The sequence below is a fragment of the Melospiza georgiana genome, chromosome 1 (assembly GCF_028018845.1).
Source record: "Melospiza georgiana isolate bMelGeo1 chromosome 1, bMelGeo1.pri, whole genome shotgun sequence".
NCBI lineage: Eukaryota > Metazoa > Chordata > Aves > Passeriformes > Passerellidae > Melospiza > Melospiza georgiana.
The window spans coordinates 135,201,278-135,224,968 of record NC_080430.1 but is presented as its reverse complement, the minus strand read 5'-3'; the positions used below and the strand labels follow the sequence as shown (position 1 = coordinate 135,224,968).

The following is a 23,691-nucleotide window of genomic DNA, read 5'->3' as shown; positions in this document are numbered from 1 at the left end:
CTCTTGTGACCATGCAGCTGTGACATGTGCCCAATTAGAATTGCCTCCTGCCAGAATTCCCTCCTCTTAGCACAGGAATGGAATTTCAAATACATATTACATTGCAGAAGTCCAATCACAAACAGTCTGACTGTCAAATAGATGGGGGAAAAAAGGTAATATTGTACTGAGAATGCAACCCTTAATCTTGCAAGAGTAACAAGGGGAAGGCGCCTTGACACTGATGGTTCAACACTGATGGTTCAACACAGACCAAAGTCAAGGAGCACCACAAAATAACTAGAGAAAAGTGCCCTGCCTTTGCTGGCATCATGGTGGGGGTCATTTCTCTTCCCATCCCACTGGGGAAGAGGACCATTGCCTTTGCCTTTCACCAGAGTCTGTCTATCATCTCCAGCTCTGGATCTCCTCTCCTGCTCTGGAAACTTGGCATGCTCTGGCGTTTGAGACTTCTCTTGGCACTTTTCAGTGTCCATCCAGTCAAACCTGCAGGGAGTGACTCCTAGCCCTGTTCCCCAGGGGGAGTAGCTCTCAGCTGTCTCTCTCCTCCACAAAATTCAAATTGGTATTCGATTATGGCCTTAACAAAGGCCATAACTTAACAGCTCCTGCCCCTGAGCTCTTGGATGCCTCTAGGCCCTAAGGAGGGCAACTCTAATATGACAGGTTTGGAAAAGGTGGTTTGTATATAGATGTTTTCATTGATTTGCAGACACAAGTCAGCTGTTAAGAAAAAGCACTGAGTGAAACTATACCTCAAACACTCTTAAAGCTCCTAAGAGGAAGATATTTAAAAACATCATTGGTAATATCTGCCACAGAAGCAGACATTTTCGTAAAAAGCCAAAAAGCCTGAACCATAAGGAACACTGTAAACAGCTTGCTTCAGGCATGACTGTAAACAAATGAAGGAAAATTTTAAAAACTGACTAAACAAACGAAGACTAAAGCTCCATACATTGATGAACCTGAATATCAAACAACCAGCAGACTTGCAGCAGCATCTTATTGATGTCGGAATCACTGCATTTATGTCTGGTTTAATTTTTTTTCTCTGACATTTCAAACAAGCACTCACTGAAAGCTTTTTTCCCCCTAATATATATATATATCTTTTTTAATGTATTTGAACTAGGATCTATAAAATGAAAAATAGTCAGATGAGATAATCTTTGAATTCTGTCATATTCAGTACCCCTGATGTCCATGATACAAAGCAGGCACACCAGGCTTTTATATGTAGAATTCTGAAACTGTATAAAATACTGTGATTATATATGCAGCATATTGATTACAATAATCTGAGGATTTCAGCCCAGCTCTAAAACCATGCTAACATTGGTGTAACAAAAACTGTGGGTCATAAATGAAGGATTCCTTAAAATAAGGCGAGTGCAGCAGTAGCAACCCGTCCCTTTCACTGGTGTCAGTGACCAAAGGGTTTGATTCACAGATCATGGGCTTTTGAGCGACCAACAAGATTTCCAGAAAATAACCAGAACACCTCTGAAGTGCACCTGTATGATCATCAGGAGGAAATCTTGCAATGCCTACTCCAGAGTCAGCTTTGCAGAGACCAGAATAGATGTTTTCCTATTCATTATTTATTGACAGTGCCTTTTCAGAATAAACACTGACTTTTCAGGTGAGTCTTTTACTATCTGTGCTGGCTCATGTGTCTGCAGGTGAGCTCTGGCAAGGTGAAAGCTGCCTCACTGCAGCAGTCTTCAGACTGGGATTTCTCAGTGGCTCTAGCTAGTTTGCCAGAGTGCTGGTTCATACTGTGCCTGAGAATTAAGGGAATATGCCTCTGAGAGGCAGAGAAAGCACTTTGGGAAAGGGATCTCTGGAAGCTTCCCTAAAGTGAACCGCCAGAGGTTGGCCTGCAGGCTCTCAAGATTGCCACTTAGTGGGTTAAATTCTTTTCCTAAGAAAAATTTTGGAGTTATACCAAAGCAAAATTGCAAAGTCCTTGATTTCAACATTTTTTATCTAGGCCAGTATCTCCTAACCTGTGGCTATAACACTCTGTCATCTCATGAGGTCTTCAGCCACCCCAGAGACTGCCCCAGAAGCTCTGCACAGTGGCAGCTGCATGAGTGCACAGGCTCTCCCCTCCATATGGTCTGGCCAGAGAGGTCACAGCATGACAGGGTGACACAGCTCTTGTGTGACCTCCCTGGAGAAAAACAGCAATGTGCAGGAATCCCTTGGGGAAGCTCAATGCACCACGATACCCAGAGGAGTCAGGGCTGAGTGGCCCAAAGTGGCCATGTTTGAGCTAGAGATTTACTGAATGACTTTGCAGAGCACATTTTCTAAACAGAAGCCAGAGGACAGAAATTCTCTGAACTGTAGCATCCCTGATTTAAGATCCCAAGTTACTCAGTGAAGGGATTAGTAAGGCAAAACCCTTGCTGTACATCCCATGAACTGTCACCATGTTGCTGTTTGCTTCCTGACCGTCTGGATCCACTGCAGACGTGATCCTGCATCCTGTTCCAGAGCCCAGGCTCAGCCTGGGGTGGGATTCCCCGTCCACCCCCCGCATCCTTCAAGTGCTGCATGGCTGGAGTCTGTGCTACAGATCCCCAGAAACATTTCTGTAGAAATAACCTAAACCCTCTCCCTGTTAGCCTTGGAATCACTTGGTTACTTGTGTGAAGCTTTTCTAGCATGAAAGATGGAATAATGGCTCAAAATGCTTATTTCTGATTTTATCAACATACAATATAGATCAGAGTCAGTAAAAGCTTAGTGAACTTGCCCAGACTCTTTAAATTTTCCTGTGCTTTTTCTGATGCAGCCCCCTTATTTTTGGGACCTAGTGGATATTATTGGCATGCTCACCTTGGCACACTGAAATTTGTTATTTTGGCAGACCTTTCTTGGTCTGATTCCAGCTTGTGTGCCATATGTTAATAAACCACGTGGGTTTCATCTTTTTGCATCTGGCAATAGTACTCAATAGCAGTCTGTTCAAACCTTTTACAGCAGGTGGGGACTGTCAGTGCCTTCCAAAGGACAGGTCCCCCAGCAGGTCCCCAGGAGCAGGTGAGCTGGGAGGAGGACCCACGTTCAAACTGCCTTCCCAGTGTGTTTTCTTCAGCTACGCAGGCTCTGTGGCTCACGTGAAACACTTGAAGGGTTTAAGTTCTAAAAAGGCAGATGGATTCAAAAATCCATAAAGGGCTGTCACAACACCCACAAGAGAAACTGAGCTCCCATTGAGAATTGTGAGGGCCTGAATGGGTCTGTGTTTTGGCCCTTGCCTTTCCCATGGCAGAAGTGACTTTGAGTATTTTGAGTAATTCCTAGTCCCTGTTGTACCTTCCTGGTGAATAAATACTTTCTGCCACAGGGAGTTTTTCCATTTATTAATATCATTTGTTGTTATCTCTTCTTCCGTTCCTAATTGTTGGCCTACAGGAACAGAGATCTGTTCTTATTGATCTGTGCTTATAAACAACCTCAATGCCCTGGTAGTGTGCATGCTGCCAGTCTGGAGGCAGGTTTGGTGTGGCCACAGCTCTCTTCACAGAGAGCAGCAGGCACAACATCCCAAGGATTTTTCCTGGGAAGGCAGTGAGAAACACAGAACGAAGAAGAGAAAACGATTCTTATCTCTATTCACTGCTCCTGCTGTTGCACATGTGGAATGTGTTATGGAGATTGCTTACCTAAAGTGATTTGGTTATTGGACACCGGTGAAGGTTGTTTTGATTCCTTGGCCAGTTGGGTCAAAGCTGTGTCCTGGCTGTCTCTGACAGTCACAAATTTTTCTGTAGTATAGTATAGTATAGTATAGTATAGTATAGTATAGTATAGTATAGTATCTCTTTAGTATAGTTTTAATGTAGTATTAGTGTAATATACTATCATTTAATAAAGCAAATTTTTCAGCATTCTGAATCATGGAGTCAGAGCACATTATTCCCAGCATCAGGGACTCCCTACAACAATAGTTTGGCACTGTCTGATTGGGCCAAAACAGCTCTGAGGGCTCAATTATCCAAATCACATCCTTCTAAGGTAAACCCCAGGATGAGCTTCAGCCAAGAGTGGTTCTCTCCTCTGATTGCCAAAAACTCCTACATGTGGCTCTTCCAAGTTCCATAAGTGCTAGGGCTACCATTCAGCCATTTGAGCTCCATCTGATGTGGCTCCTGCTATGAAAAAACTCTTTTTAAACTACTTAGAAAGGCTCACAATCCTAACAGGATGCCCAAAATAGGGGAGAGTGGAAGTGGTTTAGTTGTCCTCCAGCATTTGCTGGCATCTCTGTGAGACATCCTTCTTCTCCACATCACTGTAACTTCCTTCATCAGCTATAGTCTTACCATTTGCCATTATCTTTGTGCACACAGTCTCCAAATACCTCTGTGCCCTTGTCCATTATTTGCTCGATACATTTTAGCTCGCTGAAATCACCTTTCAACTGAGACACTGTGTGTGATTTTCCTCTGTCAGATATGCTGTTCTCTACTGAAGGCATCAGCTATCTAAAGAATATCCTGGAGATTATATTAGCATTTCTGCAGCCAACTGGCAGGGGGATATCCCTTGGGCATATTTTACACAGAAAGACATCTACTCAATAGACAGGTGAATGTTACTGAAATAAACGTGAGAATGCAATTGTAACGTGGACGAAGGCTCCTGTAAACCACTGTGTGAATTTTTTTCTAAATTTGCAAGTGCAATGTGGGGAAATTTATTTTATTGCTTATATTTTCATTTTATTTACTTGTCTGCCAGTTGAGAGACAAAGGAGAACGGGTGACTGTGCCTGCTTGTGAAGAAGCCCTTCTTTTGAAAGATGTCAGAGAAGACAGACAAAAGCAAGCAGGTCTTGCAAAACAGCTTCTTAAATAACATTGCCAAGGCAAATACAGCTGAAGGTTGATTTCCCTGATGGATGCATAGCTTCAGAGAAGTTTATTTCATTACTCATCCTTCCCCTGTCACTTTGCCAGTGGCAAGGATTGAAGAATCTCTAATAGAGGTTTCTGCTCAGCACTTAAACCAGATAGCATTTATCTGGGCACTCCAATGGCACTGAGGTGTGCCCAGGGCAGTGGTGCTAAGGACACATGACACAGCCTTTAAAATAAAAGCTATTCTTGACAATAAAAGCTATTCTTGACAGTTGAGGGGGAAAAAAACTAAACTGTCTAGGCAAATGCATCTTCAGTTTAACAGCACAGGAAGCATTTGTTCAGTGTTGGGTCTGAGCTTCATGTGAGCGCTGAGGAAGCACAAGGATGGCCACTGGCAATGAAACTTGCCCCAGCTGCTCTGGCAAAACAGTTACACAAAATCAGAGAAATGCCCTGGATAATCAGAGCTGGTTTTTGGTAAAAGTAACTCTGTGAAGTCTGTAAGTACAAAATAGGTTCAAAAAGTCCTTGTGTTTTGCCAGAAACAATCTCAGTGATTTGTCACTCAATGTCAATAACATTCAGAATGTTATTAAGAATAAACAGCAATGAACCAAAAGGCAATGTCTGCTCTTGGATGACAAAAAAATAAAGAAAATAACTAAAGTACCCAGTCTGTTGGTGGATCAGTGATTTTCTGGATTGAGATAAAGCCAATGATCCTGAAGGACTGAAACAGACTTGTTTTGTATTTACCCCAGGCTGTTCTATGGGTAAACTCGTGTGTTTATCTCAGGAAAGTTGCCAGAAGTCACTGAGTATTCTCAGTCACAAGTATTCTTGAGTGTGTGTATAACTTGCATGCAAATCAGCCTTCCCAGCAAAGGATAAAGCTGCAGAGGTAGTTTGATTAAGCAATTGATTGTATCTGTAAGAGCCAAAGGAAGCTTATCTGTGAGAACACTCAGCTCAACACACTCAATATTTGATATTCCTTTTCTGTAACCAGAGCCAAATGGCAAATGTATTTAGATTCTCAGCTAGGTCATCATTGCAGTTTTGTGCCTTCTTGGTTTCTGGCTCTTAAAGATCTTGACATTTTATTTTGATTGTAACGATGATCATCTCCAGCTACACTCTATCTTTTCATATTAAACATTTCAAAATGGTTTTGTTGAAACAGACATTTAATTTGTACAATTTGAAACCTCTTCACGATATCTGAAGCCATATATTCCAGACAAATTATGAAATAATAGCAAGTAAAAGAAGGAGGAAACTTGTCAGCTCTACTCTTCAAATCTGCCTGCTGTAGTACAGCATGTAGTCACAGGAATTAGATACTGCCTTTATAATAGATTCTTCACACTATAAAATGAAGTCACAATGCACTGTAGATTAGTCTGATGCTTAGAACATCTTAGTCTTATCCTCTACAGTTTTTTTTTGTGCCCTGTGAGGGATTCAGTATGTTACTGAGGGAAAGAAAGAAACATGTGAACTTACATTTAGTGCTACCCAAAAAAGTTGTGAAGTGTTAGGCTATAAAAACATTCTTTATGCTTCATGCAAAGGCTCAATCAATTTAGATAAATCATTACTTAAGTACAATTTAATCTTTGATATTTCTTCTAAATTACAGGAAAAAGTTTATCTTTATTTGATTTTTGTTTGCTGATTATCATCCTTGCATTTAAAATATAAAATTTCTACATTTAAGCTAAAGACCTAGAGGCTTTTAATACTTTCCTCTTTTACTGCATGAAATAAACAAGAAAAAACGTGAATTAAATTAAGTCAATTTCCATTTCTTCATTGTTTCAGATGATGGAAAACTGTCCTTTGATGAATTCAAAGCTTATTTTGCTGATGGAGTTCTGAGTGAAGAAGAACTGCATGAGCTTTTTCACACCATTGATAAACACAATACTGAGTAAGTGCCCCCTTCTTACAATTCCAGTGCCACTTTCTGCACCTGCAAATGGAAAACAGACCTCAGGCTGATTTTAGGAAACAAGTTTATGTAGAAAGTTTCTTAAAGGAAGCCAGGCTGTGTCATATGACTATAAACTGTATAAGCGAAGAGTTTTGAAAACTCATTGAAATATTTGCATATTTCAATAGATGAGATTTGGGTACTGAGAACACAGGGTGGAAATTTGATGCTTTCTGCATTCCCCCACCATGGAAAGCAAAGGCCTCCTTCAGGCTTAACTGTGAATTCCTCAATTCTCAATTGCACTGAGTCATACTGAGATGAATACTTGGAGCAGATGTTGAGAAGGAAATAAAATAAATGAAGCAATTCTATATAGTAAAGAGTTGTGCTGGTGTGTCCTTGGGATATTCCCATTATGGTTGGGTTTAACAAGGCCAAGGGGAAATAAGCTGACAGGAACTTCATGAAGTTCAGCAAGGAGAAGTGCAAAGTCCTGCTTCTGAGGAGGAACAAGCTCCAGCTTTTGTGGGAAATGGAATCAAATTAAATGTAGTAGAGTTCACAAGATTTTAGAGTTTTTACCAAAATAATGTCCTGAAGTAAGCAGAAGAAATGGTAGTCAATCTGTTGGACTTGTGGGGAATAAAAAATACTACAGAATTTATGAGGTATTAAGGGATGGGGTGATGGAGACAAGGAGGAGGACTCAACACCCTGGAGGTATTTGGGGGATTTGGCAATGCTGGGTTAACAGTTGGACTCGATGGTTTTAGAGGTCTGTTCTAACCCAAACAATTCCATGATTCTGTGGTTCTATGCACCAATAAGTGCTGGGGACCACTCAGCTGCAAAACAGCTTGGCAGAAAAGGATATTGGGTGGACACCAAATTGAACATGAGCTAACAATGTGCCCTTATGGCCAAGAAGGTCAATGAATGACCCAGAGTCAAAAACTCATTTCAGAGCCAGACTCATTCCCACAGCTTTGGACTTCCTCATATGTACCACATATCTGTGTAAGTGGTTTTATTTTACCATAATTCCATTTGTCTGCAAGCATCCTGATAAAGGCAGAAATTCTTGATACTAAGCAAGATTTCTAAGAAAAAATACATCTATATTTCCTTCCTTTTTATTTGTAAAGCTTTTTAAATTAATGTATTATTATTGTTATTATTATTGTTGTTGTTGTTATTGTTATTACACCATTTTCTCTTTAACAGGGAATACATAAATCTAAACAATATGTAGAAAAATGAGGATAACATTATGCTTTTCCTGCTGGTAGATAGGCACACCTGAAGAATTGGTGCAATTGTTGAATGCTGCTGCTATTAATTGAAAATAGGTAATTAAACTGTCATGGCAGCCATCTGAGAGATAGATCATTTTCACTGTCCAGAAAAAGCCTGGCAAAAATCTGGGCACAAAAGTTTCAGAGTAAATGCTGTGAAGAGTTCAGTTTTCATGTATTTCGGGGAATGGAGCAGGTGGAAGATTAAGACAAGCTACTAAATTACCTTTTTGAACCAGAAGAAAGGGTGCTCTGTATTGATGGATTAACATTTGTTACAGGAGGAGGAGAATCTAGATATGGGTAAGAAAATGTACTTGAGACTTGGATTTAAAACAGCAACAAGAAGATTTTGAGTGTTTTTTTCATGGAGTCTTGAACTGATAAAAGGCTTTAGGGTGACTTTGCAGCTGAAAAGTATTATACCATACTTGATATATATATATATACTTGATATATAACAGAGGCAAATACATTTTAAAAGCTTTCCCCTACCCCTTTGTAAGCTTTTGAGGAAACCTGTCAGCAAGGTGTCACAGGCCAAATATCAGATGGATATAGCAAAGAGAGATAGCTTGGCCAGTATAATATAATTTCCTTGTTAAAATAACTTTCAAAAAGAAAAAAAATCACATGAAGCAGATGTGATGAAGCTAAAACTTTACTCACTGGCATTTCCTGAAAAGGGCAAGTTATGGTAACATGTCTCAAATTAATGAGCTAGCTGAGAAAAGTAGCAAAATGTTCATTGAACCTTGGAAAGTGTTTTAACGTAAGCATTAAGAGAATCATGTACATATCAAACAATCCCCAAACCACCTATTTTAAGACAGTTTCACTTCCGAATTATCCAGGGGAATGAAATGAAAATTATGCAACTCAGAAGTATTTTATGGCTAGTTTTCAGGAGGGGAGGGCAAAGAATTCTGCTCAATTTTGTACCTAGTGGGAGAAGATTTGCACAGATTATTTTGTCTCTCTTATCCAGTTAAAATGCAGACACTGTGAAACTCTGGGCAAATCTTTTATCTTCTCTCTGCTTCACTTCACCATTTACAAATTGCAGACTGTAGCTCCCCATCCCAGGAATACTTCATAAGCATTATGATTATGCAATGATTTACACTACACATAAATGCCTAGGACAGATGTCTAGGGAAGCATGTCATGATCCCTTTGTTCATTTCATGGAGTATCTCAAGATTTCATAACCATCTTGTCACAACAGCAGACTTTGGGTTGTTTCCACCTGCGTTAAATCCTTTAGCTCTGCCAACGTTCAAAACCTCACTGTCTGTGTGCACAAGTCTTTGTGCTTTAAAGCCTCAAGATGAAAGAGGAGATGTGGCCTTGGGGTGATAGCCATGGACCACAAACCCAGGCAATTTTAATTCCCTTCTCAGCTGTGCTGCAGCAATTTTCCAATAAAAGGTTCAAAGCATGAATGACTTACACTGGCTTAACACTTCTAAGGAAACTAAATTAAGCAGGTATTAAACCCCACTATTACACGGGCCCTAATGTCAGTCTGGTTGAAGTGAGATTTAGATTATTAACTTTTAAAAAGACCAATCCAAGCCAATGCAACATGCTTGCCACAAAGCAGATAGGCTGTGGAAGACTGCTGAAATGAGTAATTACCATTTCCAGTGTGATAGCAGGGAAAATAACAGAGGGTTTAACTTCCCAATAATTCAGGTTGTGTCTGCCTGACTGACTAGGATCTCTGCACCTTGGTATTTGAAGCAGTCAGGTGTTCTCTTTTTACAGAGTAAAAGGAGTCAATTAGTGCCTAATCAGCAGGAAAAACACAGATGAGTAAGAATTAGTTACTGCTGCACCGAGTTTCCAAGACATAGGTTGAATAGGAGTCTATTATGACAGGATGAATTTAAATGTACTTTTTTCCTAGACCCTAAAGTACAGGTTATTAATTCAGGGCAGATCATTGCTTGTACTAAAAATTTGCATTAGCTGAGGGTATTTCCTCAGTTTGGAATACATAATTTGGACATATATTTAGCAGTTTATGAAGGTACTTCCATGTATACTATTTTTCTTTCTATTTAAAAATATGTAGCTTACCTTTTTATGGCATTTGATATATTAAATAAATACTGTTAAAGACACAGTGTACAAATTGATTGCCTTAATTTTTTAGCTTCTTTTTTTCTTTGGACACAGCCAGAAACAAATGCATAAGACAACCAAATTAGGTGAAGTAGCAAATTGATGAAAAAAGGAAATTTTTTTTCCATCTTTTAGTACTGCCATGATATTTTACCTTTCTTGAAGGTAAGCTTTGATTAGGCAATACAGTGAGCATTGCTGACATGTAATTACAAGGTGGCTGTTCTAGGGGGGTAGCAGTTAACCATTCTTCTGTAAGTGTTGTTTCCAGTATTGTCATTACTTCAGAGTGAAGCTGAAAGCCAATTAAGCATTTGAGTGCCACTGAGAGTCACTTCTATTTGTGCTTTCCAGGATCTCATGAATCCTTTGGGCAATCATATACCATTAAATGGCATAAATCTGCAGCTGTGGAGGGTCCACACTCAGATGCCCTCACACTGCCAGTGGAAGGAAAGGCTTTACATTGATGCAGAATTGATGCTTTGCATTGATGCAGAAGGGATCAGGTCGAGGTTGTTACAGCCACATCTCCAGGTTCTTGTTTCCTAGCATGCATTTTTTCTACTGCAGTGTCCTGTACTTAAAGACCTGTAAAAAACCCCAACCAAACAAATATAGACAGGAAATCAAGAGTTTTGACTTAAGCTTCAGCCTGGAGTTTATACTGTAATTCTCCTCCCCTTTTCAAAATTATTTTGCAGCTAGCCCCAATATAAACACACTCTAAGCATCTGGGCAGCATCTTAGGCTCTTCTTAAGTTATCAGGAAGCCAAGGTAGATCCCCACAGTTTCTTGAGTAGGAGCCAGGCCCCCAGAGTAAGAGTTAGACCAACATGAGTGCATATCTGTGAGCAGGGAAGGGGCAAGAGGAAGAGTTTAACTTTCTGTCCTGATCTGACATATATTTGATATGCCATCCATGTTATACATCTGTAATGTCAGTTTGGGCCTTGGTCAGTGCTTGTCCTAACACTTCAAAACATCTCAATGCACTGTATTTGAAGTCCAAGTTAACATTTTTGGAGTTTGTCAGGGTGAAGGAAACGCAGTGTGGTTCCTCACCCCTCTCTCCTCCCCCAGTCTGAGCTCCAAGCTCCACATGCTCAGTGAGGCTCTGCAGGGCTGGTGGGAGCAATGGGAAGGCTGTTGGAGCAAATGTGAGTGCTGCAAAAGCACCAGAAGATTTTCTTTGTGCTGACATGGAGGGTCATGAGGAACATGGTCTGCAGGTTGTAGTCATTTTGGAGCTGAAGTAACTGTGGAGCTGAAGACCCACATACTCTGCTATCTCAGAGCATTCTGGTTATTAACTGAATGAAAAACATCCTTCATGTGAAACAGCGTTGAAGCACAGTTGAGGAAGCTCTGCAGAAACACTGCTGTTTTGTTTATATGTGTTATTGTATGAATAATTGTACTGAAAGTAGAGAAAGGTATCAGAAGCACAGGTCTTTTTGTACGTGGAGAGAGAAACATACAGGAAAAGTTTGAAATTAGTGGTTTAAGGGGTGAAGGCTGTTACCACTCATTTCTTTGGTAAATCATCTCCTACCTAATTTTAATGTGAACTCTGACAAGCTTGTGTTTCAGCAGAGCAAGAATCCTTGACATGGTTAATGGTTTAGAGAATAAGTCTTCACAAAAATCATTGCAAATGCAACCTTCCTCTTACCCTAATCCTCTACCCTCCCCCCACTCATGACTTCCATGGAAATTGTTTTAGCATAATGGCATCCTCTGGGAAAAGATGTCAGAAGATAATGAGAATATTTGGCAAAGTTACAAACTAGGAGATATACAGAAGGTCTCAGGGGGATTTAGTCTGCAGCACTGCCAGAGAGATAGTGCAATAAATGCTTCACTAATTACTGACTCACAGGAGTCTGTGGGGAATCAGACTTATTTTTCTCCCTTTACGCATTGGTAAAATGAAGTCCTTAGTCAGGACCCTAGTTACAAGGTGCTGGAGCTATTGAGGGCCTGGGGCACAGGCAGCCTCCCAAAGGTAGAGAGGCCCCATTAAACCTTTGTGTGTGGCCTAAGTTGAACTATGCACAAGCCACAGATGAGTTTGGTGGGGATCTGAGAGCCTTGGCCAGCTGCAGCACTGAGCTTAGGCTGGGCTTTTGGGGAGCGTGTCATGCTGCATGCACAGCAGATAGAGAGGGATGGCACTATGGAGACATCTACACTTGCATGCCTGTGTGTCAGCAGGGTGTCCAAGGCTCCCTCATGCTCAGGGAAGTCACTGGCACCTAAGATATGGTACTGTTCTCATGGGCTTCAGCTCAGTTGCCCAGGCTTTAGGCATTTGAGATGTTCACACTTGAAAATCAGCCCAAGGTGGAAAGGGTAACACAGTAGAAGTAGTTGGGACATGGATGATGGGAGAAATGCTGGAGCATTTGAAGCAATACTAGATGCCTGTGTTATATCAAATTACTTCTGAGTCTCCTCCTAGCTGGTCTGTTAAACCCTCTCACTCCACTGAATTCTCTGGGGCTCCTTTGCCTGGCAGGGGAGGTTGGACAGCTGGCACCCATATGGACATTTATATTTGGGACTAATTCCCAAAGTGAATAAACCTTCCTCCCACCTGCCCAGGTCTCCATTAGCAGAGCCCTAGTTCCTCTCTTGGGTCAAAAGAGAAATGCTGAGATCATCTGCCCTAGCAGCAAACTCCCAAAGGTGGCAACTGGATGTTGAGAGGCTGGTTAGCAATCCTTGCAGCCCTGGGAACCCATGAGCCTGGACCCCAGTGCTGGGCACTGGAACTAAAATAAAGGACATGTTTATATGGACCAGAGTGCTTCCTTCAAGGTTCTGCTTGTCAACTCAATTACAAGTCCTCAGCAATTTAAGGGTATTCTAAGTGTACTAATTATCTCTGCCTTGGATGGTTTCCTTTTGTTTTAGTTGGAAGGTATATTTCAGTCTCATGCTGTTGCTGATCTTTCACAGTTCAATACAAGAAAAGAATAATTAACTTTTAAGTAAAACAAGAAAAATAAAATATGTATTAAGAACAATATACATACAGACAGGATCTTTAATTAGGGGAATTGCAGGTGAGTTATTTTTTTAAAAGGAATGTTCGAATGCAAATTTGCAAGAGGAAAATAATATATTAGGGTTTGACCATTTTTAAAAACCTGGTTCTTTTAGATTTAATTAGAATTTCAGGCACATGGTGCAGCATTGGCATCAGAAAGGTGTGTTTGTTAATATTTAAGACATGTAATTGCAGCTATTGGCTTTAACACAGTTTTCTCATTACCATAGCTATAGAAATTAGTTTGTAAATGAAGCACAGAGACAAAGGCAAGATACTGGTCAGAGTGAGCTGATTATACATTTTAGTATTTCAAAACTGATCAAACAAGTTCACCAAGAATTATTTACAACATCCTGATGATAACAGATCTTCTGGTCAGACAGACAAGCTGCAAATAGAATTTTGCTTGGAAATTTTCCATGTGAGTGGTTATTTTTAATGTGAAATCCAGCTTTCTGCAGAAACAACTGGCAGTCTCTCTCAGTGAAAAAATCAAACAGTAATGACTATTTTCAGTTGCCTTTAACTAAATGGAGCTGACTTAAAGTGTTTCATTTCAGTTCTGCAATAGATAACATTGGCTTACCTGCAGTAAGCTGCCTGCTTAATGGTAGGTGTAGTTTGGAGGCCTGGTCCCTTCTATAACTGGGTTTCCCAGATAACCACAAGATTTTTAATACCACTCAAAAATCACCTAGAGAGGTTTTGCAATGACATCAGATAGCTCTGGGGATTCTTACATGAGTCCCACCAGGCCCCATAGATTCGTAGGGATCCAGCTGAAGCAGCAGATCCCACACAATTTCAGGGTCTACTGGGAGTCAAACATTCTCACAGCCATGGTCCTCCAGCTCAGGGCATTGAGACCCCCTTGGTCCATCATCTGTGTTGAAGGCAGAGACAAAGAATGCATTAAACACCTCTGCTTTGTCCATGTCCTTTTTGTGAGGTGCCCATCCACATCCTGTAACAGGTGATGTTATTTCTATGCTGCCTTTTGCCATTAATATATTGAAAATAATTTTTTCTTTTCTCACACATTTCTGGGCAGCTTCAGCTCCAGTTGATCTTTGGCTGTATGAATTTTCTCCTACACTGGCAAGCTGTGGTTCAGTATTCTTCCCATGTCACCTGACTTTGCTTACAGTGGGCACACACTTTCCTTTTCCAAAAGAAGATGCCTGTTCAGCAAAGCTGACCTTCTGCCTTGTTCGTTTGATTTCTGACAGTTTGGAATTGCCTGCTTTCCATTTTGAAATTGTGCATTTCCAAGGAGTGTAAGAAACCAAAGTAAACATTTTATTTTGTATAAGAATAAATAATTTAATCTCGGGGTTGTTTTTGTTTTTGGTTTTCTTTAAATCATTTTGTGACAAAACCAGAAATTGAAACATTATCCCCTCCTAGGGGGTGAAAATTCTGAAATTTGCTGTCTGTGGCAAAAGAGCCACCGTGGTGCTGCATTTCATTTCCTCATTTAGGTTTGTGTCATTCAGACTCTGTAAAAAAAAAAAAAATCATAGCTCTGCAGCCCTCATACAGTGTTCTACAAATTTTAGCACACACTACAAGTTTTAATAGCATTATTAAGTCTCTTTTAGCAACACAAAGGCTGTTACAGCTGGGATGATTAAGGTGACTTGTCAGCATCCCTGTGAGTCACTGCTGAATGTAAAGGACTAGAGGGTTGTTTTTTCAGATGAGTTCTTAGTCAGGAAAAAAAACCTTTATTCTTTCCTTCAGTCCTGCCACAGGCAGAGCAGTAAGTGATGATTCTGAAGTAATCACTTAGCCTGGAGCTAAGCAAACTAGGCTATTATTTAGTGAAGCAAAATGCGGGATAGTAAAAGAGCTGAGCCCACTGCCCATGTCAGAGCCCAGAGAGCCAAACTGGCTGCTGCCTTTGGGAGCCCAGAGGGTGCAGAGTCCACATGGATCTGGGACTGAAGAGCAGCAGTGTCCTCAGGCCAGCAGGAAATTTGTCTGCCCAGGGACAGAAGGTTTGTCCCACTTCTGCCCCCTTTTTCCTCTCCCTTTTCTGTGACCAGAGGCCAACACCTGAGCTGCTTATAGCATTGCATCCTACTGGAACCAGTTTTGCCTCCCCTGGTAAGGTACCTTGAACAAACCTGGACAAAAGGTGTTTTTTGCTGTTGCGAAGGAGCTGTGAGGCAGAAAATCCTTAAAATGGAAGTGCACACGTAAGACTCCTATGCAAAACACCCTCAGTAGTGTTGGAGCAGTTAACCTCATTTTGCTGACGAAGTGAGATGGTACAGAGGCTTTCTTGTTGCAAAGACCCTACAGCTTTTTGGGGGAGGTTGTCCATGGATTCCTATTCAGTTACCCTTGCACAGTTTATGTAGTGCTGAATTCCTTTCACTCACCAATTATATGCTTCTACTTAACAATAGGCGATACTACCTTCAAACTTTCATCCCTAAAACCAAATTTAGCAAAAAGACATGCAAATGGGACTGAAAAAATAGTTAGTTCAAGCTTTTGAGATAAATCCTTCTCATATCTGAGAATGAAGAGAGATCTCAAAAGAAATCTCCTCCTCCAGCTGCAATTCATGGCAATGGTTTTCCTAAATTAAGTTAGCTCATAAAGTCTTTCATAGAGTATTGGATTCTTCAACAAAATAACTGCTTTATATTTCAGACCCCATGCTCTGTAAGATATTGCCTTTTCTCATTGTCCAGGGAAAATACACAGATCTTCTGCTGGTTCCCCTGCCTGGAGGTGCCTTTTGTACCATAGAACAGTGTGTGTCAGGTCAGTGGATCCATGGACCCACGGCAGTGGATGAGTGGAATAGCTTTAACCTTCTCTCCTCCCTTTCTGCCCCCAGTCTACAGCTAACATAAGAGGGCAGAACAAAAGCACAGCTGCTTTGCAATTCTGCATTTTGGACCACTTCCAGAGGTACCACAAATAAGCCCTTCTGCCATAGTTCAGTCAAGTGAATTTGCTTATTTTTTCTGTCACTGACCAATATCTATGATCAACTTTTCAGTGATCAGGACTGCTCAGTATATTAGTCCTTTAAAAATAGCTCATATTTTTTAGATAGAGAATATTTTAGACATGGACAGGTAGAAGGACTGCATCTAGTAGTCAGAAAGAAAATTGAGAATTATCATTCTGATGTGATGTGAATGCATTTGCCTCACCCTATGCTTTGGTTGCTTATCATGAGTGGAGGGCTGATGCCTGGTTGTGAGTCATCAGCAAATATTGTTAATAACATGTTCAGCATTGCCAGATTATGGGTCTAGGCAGAAGCATCCTTGGTATATGTACCCACTGAAATGAGGAACATGTGCTGCTGTAAACCTGAGTACTGAGTTACAGAAACAGCCCTCTCGTGTGCACCTCACTCCTGTACTATTAAATACATTCTTTAATTATTTCTGTAACATCTTGCAGGGAGTTTAGAATTGTTTGTATGCAGCAAAAGAATTCTGACGTTTATTCACAACTGCTTTTGAAGCATCATGTCATTATTTCAGAGAAAATGAAATAATGACTGACAAAATTACAGCTTCCCTGCCTAGAACAGCATCCCCTTCAAACAGGATGCTGCGAACAATGAAGTCTCCAAGGGTATTTATAACAGAAGGAAATACTGAGTATGCTAGACAGAAATCCATGTTCTTTATGTCTTTTCTGTGCTTTTTCACAGGCTTGCTGCACAAAATGCTTTGGGTAATATTTTCTGGTTATTCATGTGTCCAGTTCTAACTGAAAATGAATTCAGCACCTGAATACTTTTCCATTTTCCCTGGTAGTCCATTTGCAGCTGTGCTACTGCTGTCAAGGACAAACAGCATGTTGAAAACAGGGATGCTGAAAGCCTCTGAGCCACTCACTATGTCACTGACGGAGGGCTGAGGATGTTGCAAAAGAACACGGACCAGAAGGGATTTAAATACAAAATTTGAAAAGAGTGCATGAATTTGACTGGCTGACAATGTGAAAGGCTGTTTTAAACACAGTTATCAAGCTGTGCATTAAGAAATGCACAAGTCTTTTGCATTAAATCATTAGGGCAGAGGTTGTGAAGGAGCAGAAAATGCAGGGATAATGAAAAAAGAGTAGGCATTATAACAGCAAACTCCTATCCTTTTACCTCATCATATCCTGTCAAGGCTCTTTGGCTCAGGAAATTTTCCAGCTTTCATGGTTTCAGTTTGCATTTAAGAGGTGAACATCTGCACTGTTCCAAAATCAACTGCTGAACTGCAGAAGAGTTGGCCAGACACATTTGATCATGGATACCATAGTGATCTGTGGTAAACAGCCTTTAGGGGTTGCAGACACTTCCCCATCACATGGTTTGTTTACCTGAGAGTTGAGTTGAGTTTCACAGCTTCAGCACCAGTTCTTGCAGACTGTGAATTCCTTTATACCTGCCACCAAGGTCATTGGAGAAATCAGGTGCAAGTCTCATTTGCAGCCATCTCACTTGGCCTGTTCGAATGCAGATAAGAATCACCTTCAATTAATAAATGTTGTGTGAAAAGCTCATTTACATTATCAATTAAAAGTGTTCAGAAGTTTGTATAGCCCTGAGTAGGCAAGTTTGTGATGATCCAGGATCCTGCAATTTCTATCAGTTTCTCTCCCTTGTGAAATAAAAGCCAGATGTATGGAAGTTAGCAATGGAGAAAGTGATTTTAAGATAGTACTGTGTCATCATTTTATTAAAAGGTCAATTAAAAATTCTATTAAAAAGATAAGCGAAAAAATTCTAAGTGCAATCAGCCGTTCAATATTCACCCCTCAGCAAGATTCAAAGAGGACATTCATGCTTTTAAGTTTCCTTAATAATCTGTTTCTTTTCATCCTTGGAAGAAAAGCAATATACTAACTTTCAGTAATGAGCTGTAAGTCAAATGTGTTTTTCTTTTAACTATCGAAGCCTTGCTTATGAGAGAAAATATCTCTTCAAAGTTGATCAAGATGAAATCTGCTTCTAGCAAACAGGTTTGAATTGAATAGAATACTTCCCTGCCTTTATGTATTTATATAACGATGGCGTGTGAGTAGGCAGTACATCTGTATTTTTCACATTATTAATTTTGCCAAAATTTCAGTAGCGGTGAAATGGTCTGGCATGGCCAGAAAGTCTTAGGAATTATGTGTGCTCATGGACTATGTCTGGTTTTATCCTCCTTCTGCAAGGCTCTCCCACAGAACACTATTGCACAGCAAGGATTGCAAACAGGAGAAAGTTATTGGATCTTTTCTTCTTTGGCATGGAAGGCCAATATCTATCTCTGAGCCGTGCTGTCCAGCATGACAGCCACAGAAGGGGAGTACAGGCAGAAAGGTGGAGGAAAAAACCCAACTCAAAAATTTCTGGTGTTTACACGTATTTCTGCAAGAACTTGGGCCAAATGTGTAAGGCCTGAGGAGCAGCAACTGCAGCATGATGCACAAAGGCTGAACTTGAGACCCCTTGCAGTGAGTAGGAAAGTGCCAGTGGGAATGGGCTCAGGAATGGAGGCTGAACCTGCAGCCAGCTTTAGTAAGACTGCAGCCTTCTGCCCTAACAAAAAAAAAAAAAAAAAAAAAAAAAACAAAAAACAAAAAAAAAAAAAAAAAAAAAAAAAAAAAAAAAAAAAAACAAAAAACCAAACCATTACCAACCTCACTAACCTTCTATACTCTTATCTTTCAGCAATCTTGACACAGAAGGGCTCTGTGGTAAGTTTTTTTGGGAAAGAACATAATCTATGCCCACAGCAGCCCTGTGCAAATAAACATGCCATGTGATTATTTTTTTCTGTTTAATCTTTGTAGCTCAAACACAAAATAATTTCCACTCAGAGAACTCCTGGGAAAATGCAGATGGCTTATAATCTTTTCAGACTCTGTCATCCCCTTTGTGCAGAATTTACTTTGAAAATATTTCTCCTAATCAGTATTTCACACTCTCTGAGACTCAAGATCTGTTCTGACATAAGGATAGATAGATAGATAGATAGATAGATAGATAGATAGATAGATAGATAGATAGATAGATAGATAGATAGATAGATAGATGACTTGTATTTTATTCCCCCTTAGTGTGAGATATCTTTTCTAGTTAGTTCCTCACTTTAAAACTTGTCATATACCCCCACTAAAAGAAAATTCACTCATATATCTCCACAAAAAGAAAATTCATTATTTTCCTCCTACTTGAGCCAGGGAGAACAGCAAGTTTGACAAGCTCTATCATCCTTTGTCACAATAAAACTCCTGCAAGGCCTAGATTTTGGCCCAATTACCCATTTCTGTACCTCATTCTGAGCTGTGAGTCACTTCCCCAACACCCTGTTTGCTCTCCAGCTTATCTAACAGCACCTGATTTAGGAGTGCTTCTTGCAGCAGAAAACAATTTATAAATGTTTTTGCAGGTTCTCCCACAATATGTCAGGAAAAAAAAATCCTACTTGTCAACACCAGACAGTTTCTGAGGGAAACATGGCAGCCTGATAAGTTTCCCAGTGGTCAGCAATGTTGAAGAGCTTTAAGAGATGAACACATAGTCAAGTTGAATACCAGCTCATTTACTCACCCACAGGGTGACATGGCCAAGAACCCCCTAAAAGCCACCTCACCCTGTGGCTTATAAATATGTGACAAGAGGCTTATCTGTAGTGAACTGGGCTGTGACAATTTCTGCTGGTTGAGCATCTGGCCAAAATTGTACAAACAATTTTGGCTGAGGAAGAGAGGTGGTTTTGTTCCACATGGGATTTACTGCAGCTGATGTCGCACAGGCTTGCTGGCCTGGGGGGGTCAGTCCAGCACTGACTCTGTTTATTGTCTGTTTTGATTAAATACAGGCTGCTTCAAATGCCTTTTTAAATCATTCAAATTTTGCCACTAGGGTGTTTCTCATCTGTAAATCTGGCACTGAATTTACTCAATCCATATTTAAGCTTGTGATTATACAGCTCTTTCTGAACTGTATGAGTTCATCTCAGAAATGAAGCTAAAAAACATCCAGGGTACTAATTAATAATACATTTTAATGCTAAATAATTCCATTCAAACTCTCAGCAACATGAGGTCACATCACAGTGTTCCTGGTAACTTGTGTTTTCATGATTCCCCTGAGAAGCTCATGCTGACCTCTTAAAAGCCCTGAAGGGTTGCTATTTATTATTTCAAAAAGCTCCTATCTAACCTTGTTCTTCCTGTCTGTCACTTAGATGTTGATTTTTGTGCTCTTCCAGGTGATCTGATGTCTAAATGCCTTGTCTAACACAGTATCTAAGCTTTAACATAATTTTATTTATTTATTTTTCACACTACTTCTTCCCTGTGCTTCCCTCTATTGTATTTCACCACATTAACCAAATGGGAATTCGGGTCATCATTTCCCAGGTTTGCTTCCTCCTCTTGCTGTAATCCCTCTGATTTTACTTCAGCTCTTTCTGTTAAGAAGTCCTTTGCTTTGAGAAGCTACACAGGGACATCCTGAAACTTGTTATTTCCATGATTTTCATTAAAATTAACTTTGCATGCATTGTATTTGTTTGAAAATGTCACAGCACCTGGGACTAGAAGCTTATCTGGCCAACTCATGGTCTCTTCATTTCTCAGAGAAACAGCTGCTCTCAACCAACTCTGCCTCACAACCGCCGCCCTTTGATATTATCTCCTCTAAGGGCTCTACCAGAATTACTCATTTTCATATCAATATAATCAAATTCACCACATACATATGAAAACTTCATTTGCTGCTAGTAATTGAAGACTATTAGACTGAAATTTCAATTTACAAAGAAGATGTAGATATTTTGAAAATAAGTTTGTTTCATCTGTCAAAATGATATTTACATTTTTTGTGATTTTGACAGATCATTTATTGAAAGAAAAAGTTTTGAAATACTGTTTTTGGTATTTTAAGTATGCCAGGAATGATTTTACAGAGAGAGAATACAAAATTTAAAAAGAAAATTATCATTTTCATTGTAACTCCTTCTCATTTTGCATTTAGATATTCAATAATGCTGTAACTTAATTCAGATTTGATAAAGCTGATATTGAATGAGACACTGATTTTTGAGGACATTTGTAGGTGATGTGAGGTTTTTTCTTCTTTTAGATTATTTTTCAAAGCACTTAGGAGAGTATGAAAATGTTCTATCTGTCTTGGAAGACTTAAACATAACCATACTGAAGGCAATGGACAAAACAAAGAAAGTAAGTAAAGATTGTGAAATTTTCCTTACACTGTATGTTTTGTTTGTTTGGAGTATTTCTTGTAGTTTTCTTATCAGAATTTACTAATTCATATTTAAGTTCTTCCAAATATGCATGTTTCTAGCAAAATCCAGTCAGAAAAGCTTGTCAAAATGGTTGTATACAAAATCATTTAAGTCCTGTCTGCAAACTGTTGCAGTTTGGATACAGCCAAAATCTTTGTGAATGGTCCGAAGAATGGTCTTTGCATTGTTGTGTGAAGAGGTTCTATGTCCCCTGCCAAACGTGGGTAAGTATCAACACCAACATTTGGAAATAGACCAAAGTTGAAAAAATAACCTGGGGGTGGGTTGAGGGAAAGCTCCTGGCCAAGAACAAGCTTTCATTTCCATCTGAGGTCTTTTAAACAAAAGCAGTGGTCACAGAGCCTGCCGAGAGGAGGTGCTAGGGCTGGTGCCCACCAGCACAGCAAGGGAGCCTTTACCCTGGAGGGAGGAGCTGTTTCCCAGGGGAAGAAGGTTGGTTTGTCCACCTGCACATCTCACCAGGGATGTGGCAGGGCTGCAGGACATGCCAGGCAGCCAATCCAGCTGGCACTCAGTTCATTGTGGCTGTACCTGCTCCTGTGTTCACACCACATCCCAGCTGTGTGGCTGACCAAAAGTGCATCAGTACATTGGGTAATTCCCTCCTCTTCCCTGACTGAACAGTTAAATGTTCTGTGCAAGGTGGAACAGCTTCAAAAGGTGAGGGAAGTGAACCCAGATCCTCCAAACCCAGCCACAGACCCACACCAGGCTAGTCATCAAAACCAGAAATTTCAGCCAAAGTTATTGTGTGAGATCCCCTGGGCTTTTTTTTCAGTCAATCAGTGGAGAGATGAATGTGGAGAAAGCTGCGCTTCTTCAGTGAAGCTGTTATCTTTGGTATTCGGGTGTTTGCAGGAGTAAAGTACTCATACATTTTACATAACCTGCCAAAATAAAAACCCAAAAGTGTACCTTATTTATTTAGAGCTTGAGCCATGAAGCTGAATGTCTGTTCATTCATGCTGTGCATCTTCCACTCATAATGAACGGGCACTGACTCACTGTCTTGTTGAGCTGAATATTAAAAAGCAAAAGATTGGTTCATTTTAGCTATGCATAATTGTTAAAAAATAACCATGTGTATCAAATACTGCGGCTAAAGGGCAGGATGTCATCTCATTGCAACTGGAAGTAAATAAAAGACTGCATTTAAGAATTACTTCAGAAAGTTAATTACGAGGAGAAGTCCCAGCAGAGTAATGAGATTATAAAAGATATGTACTGGCCTGACTAGAAATATGGATAAGTGTCACAGACATCTTTTCATTAAAATCCTTTCATTAGGATTTTTCCTGCTGAAGCTGAGAAGTTTCAGCAACAAATGTAAACAATGTTTATCTGCTGCTGTGGAATGCAACAGGTGGATCCATGATTGGTCTCCTGTGGATGTTTGGGTCTACTGGCTACTCAGGGCAGAGCTGTTCTCGCTTTCTGCCGGGACACAGAACTTTGTTATTAATTCCTTTTCTAATCTTACCTTAGCTAGCTTTCTGAGAACTTCTTCTTCTATTCTTTTTAGTGTAGTTATAATGTAATATATATAATAAAATAATACATCAAGCCTTCTGAACATGAGGTCAACATTCTCGCCTCTCTCTTCATCCTGCAACACTTACAAGCCCTCTAACAGATAAGAAAATCTGGAATATTAATAAGTGTTTCATATGTCTACTTGAAGAACCCATCTAAAATATAACCAAACAACAATTTCTTTGAATTTTATTTTCTTAACTGAAGATTCAAGCCTAATGGGTTTTCTGTCTTTCAGGAATACTTCAGCTATTTGTTAGAGGTGGCAGAAATAGAGCAAGGCTAAAATTGGAAAAACACTTTTAATTCCATTTAGTAGAAACTCTGTGTGAACCCAGTCAAACAAAAAAGGTGTTCTCAAATATGCTAAAATAGAGCTTTCTGCCAAGGATATGCTCCAACACTGCATCTTTGTTTGGAAATTAAATTTTCAATTCAAAGTTTGGATTGTTTTCAATAGGAACTCAGTTCTCAGGAAACAGATAGGTTATGGTCCTCATTGCCTGCTAAATCATTGGAGTGCAAATATTAAAATTTCTGTCTTAAATAGTTCAAGTTTTA

General features: G+C 39.9%; 1 protein-coding gene across 1 annotated transcript in view; it reads left to right on the top strand.

The window, feature by feature from the left end:
* Nucleotides 1-23,691, top strand: part of NECAB1 (N-terminal EF-hand calcium binding protein 1) — a 52,936-nt gene that overhangs the window by 5,792 nt on the left and 23,453 nt on the right. The window contains exons 3-5 of the mRNA XM_058026027.1: nt 6,705-6,813; nt 18,993-19,018; nt 21,414-21,511. Coding sequence (XP_057882010.1) covers nt 6,705-6,813; nt 18,993-19,018; nt 21,414-21,511 — 233 coding nt within the window. The remainder of the gene's footprint in view (nt 1-6,704; nt 6,814-18,992; nt 19,019-21,413; nt 21,512-23,691) is intronic.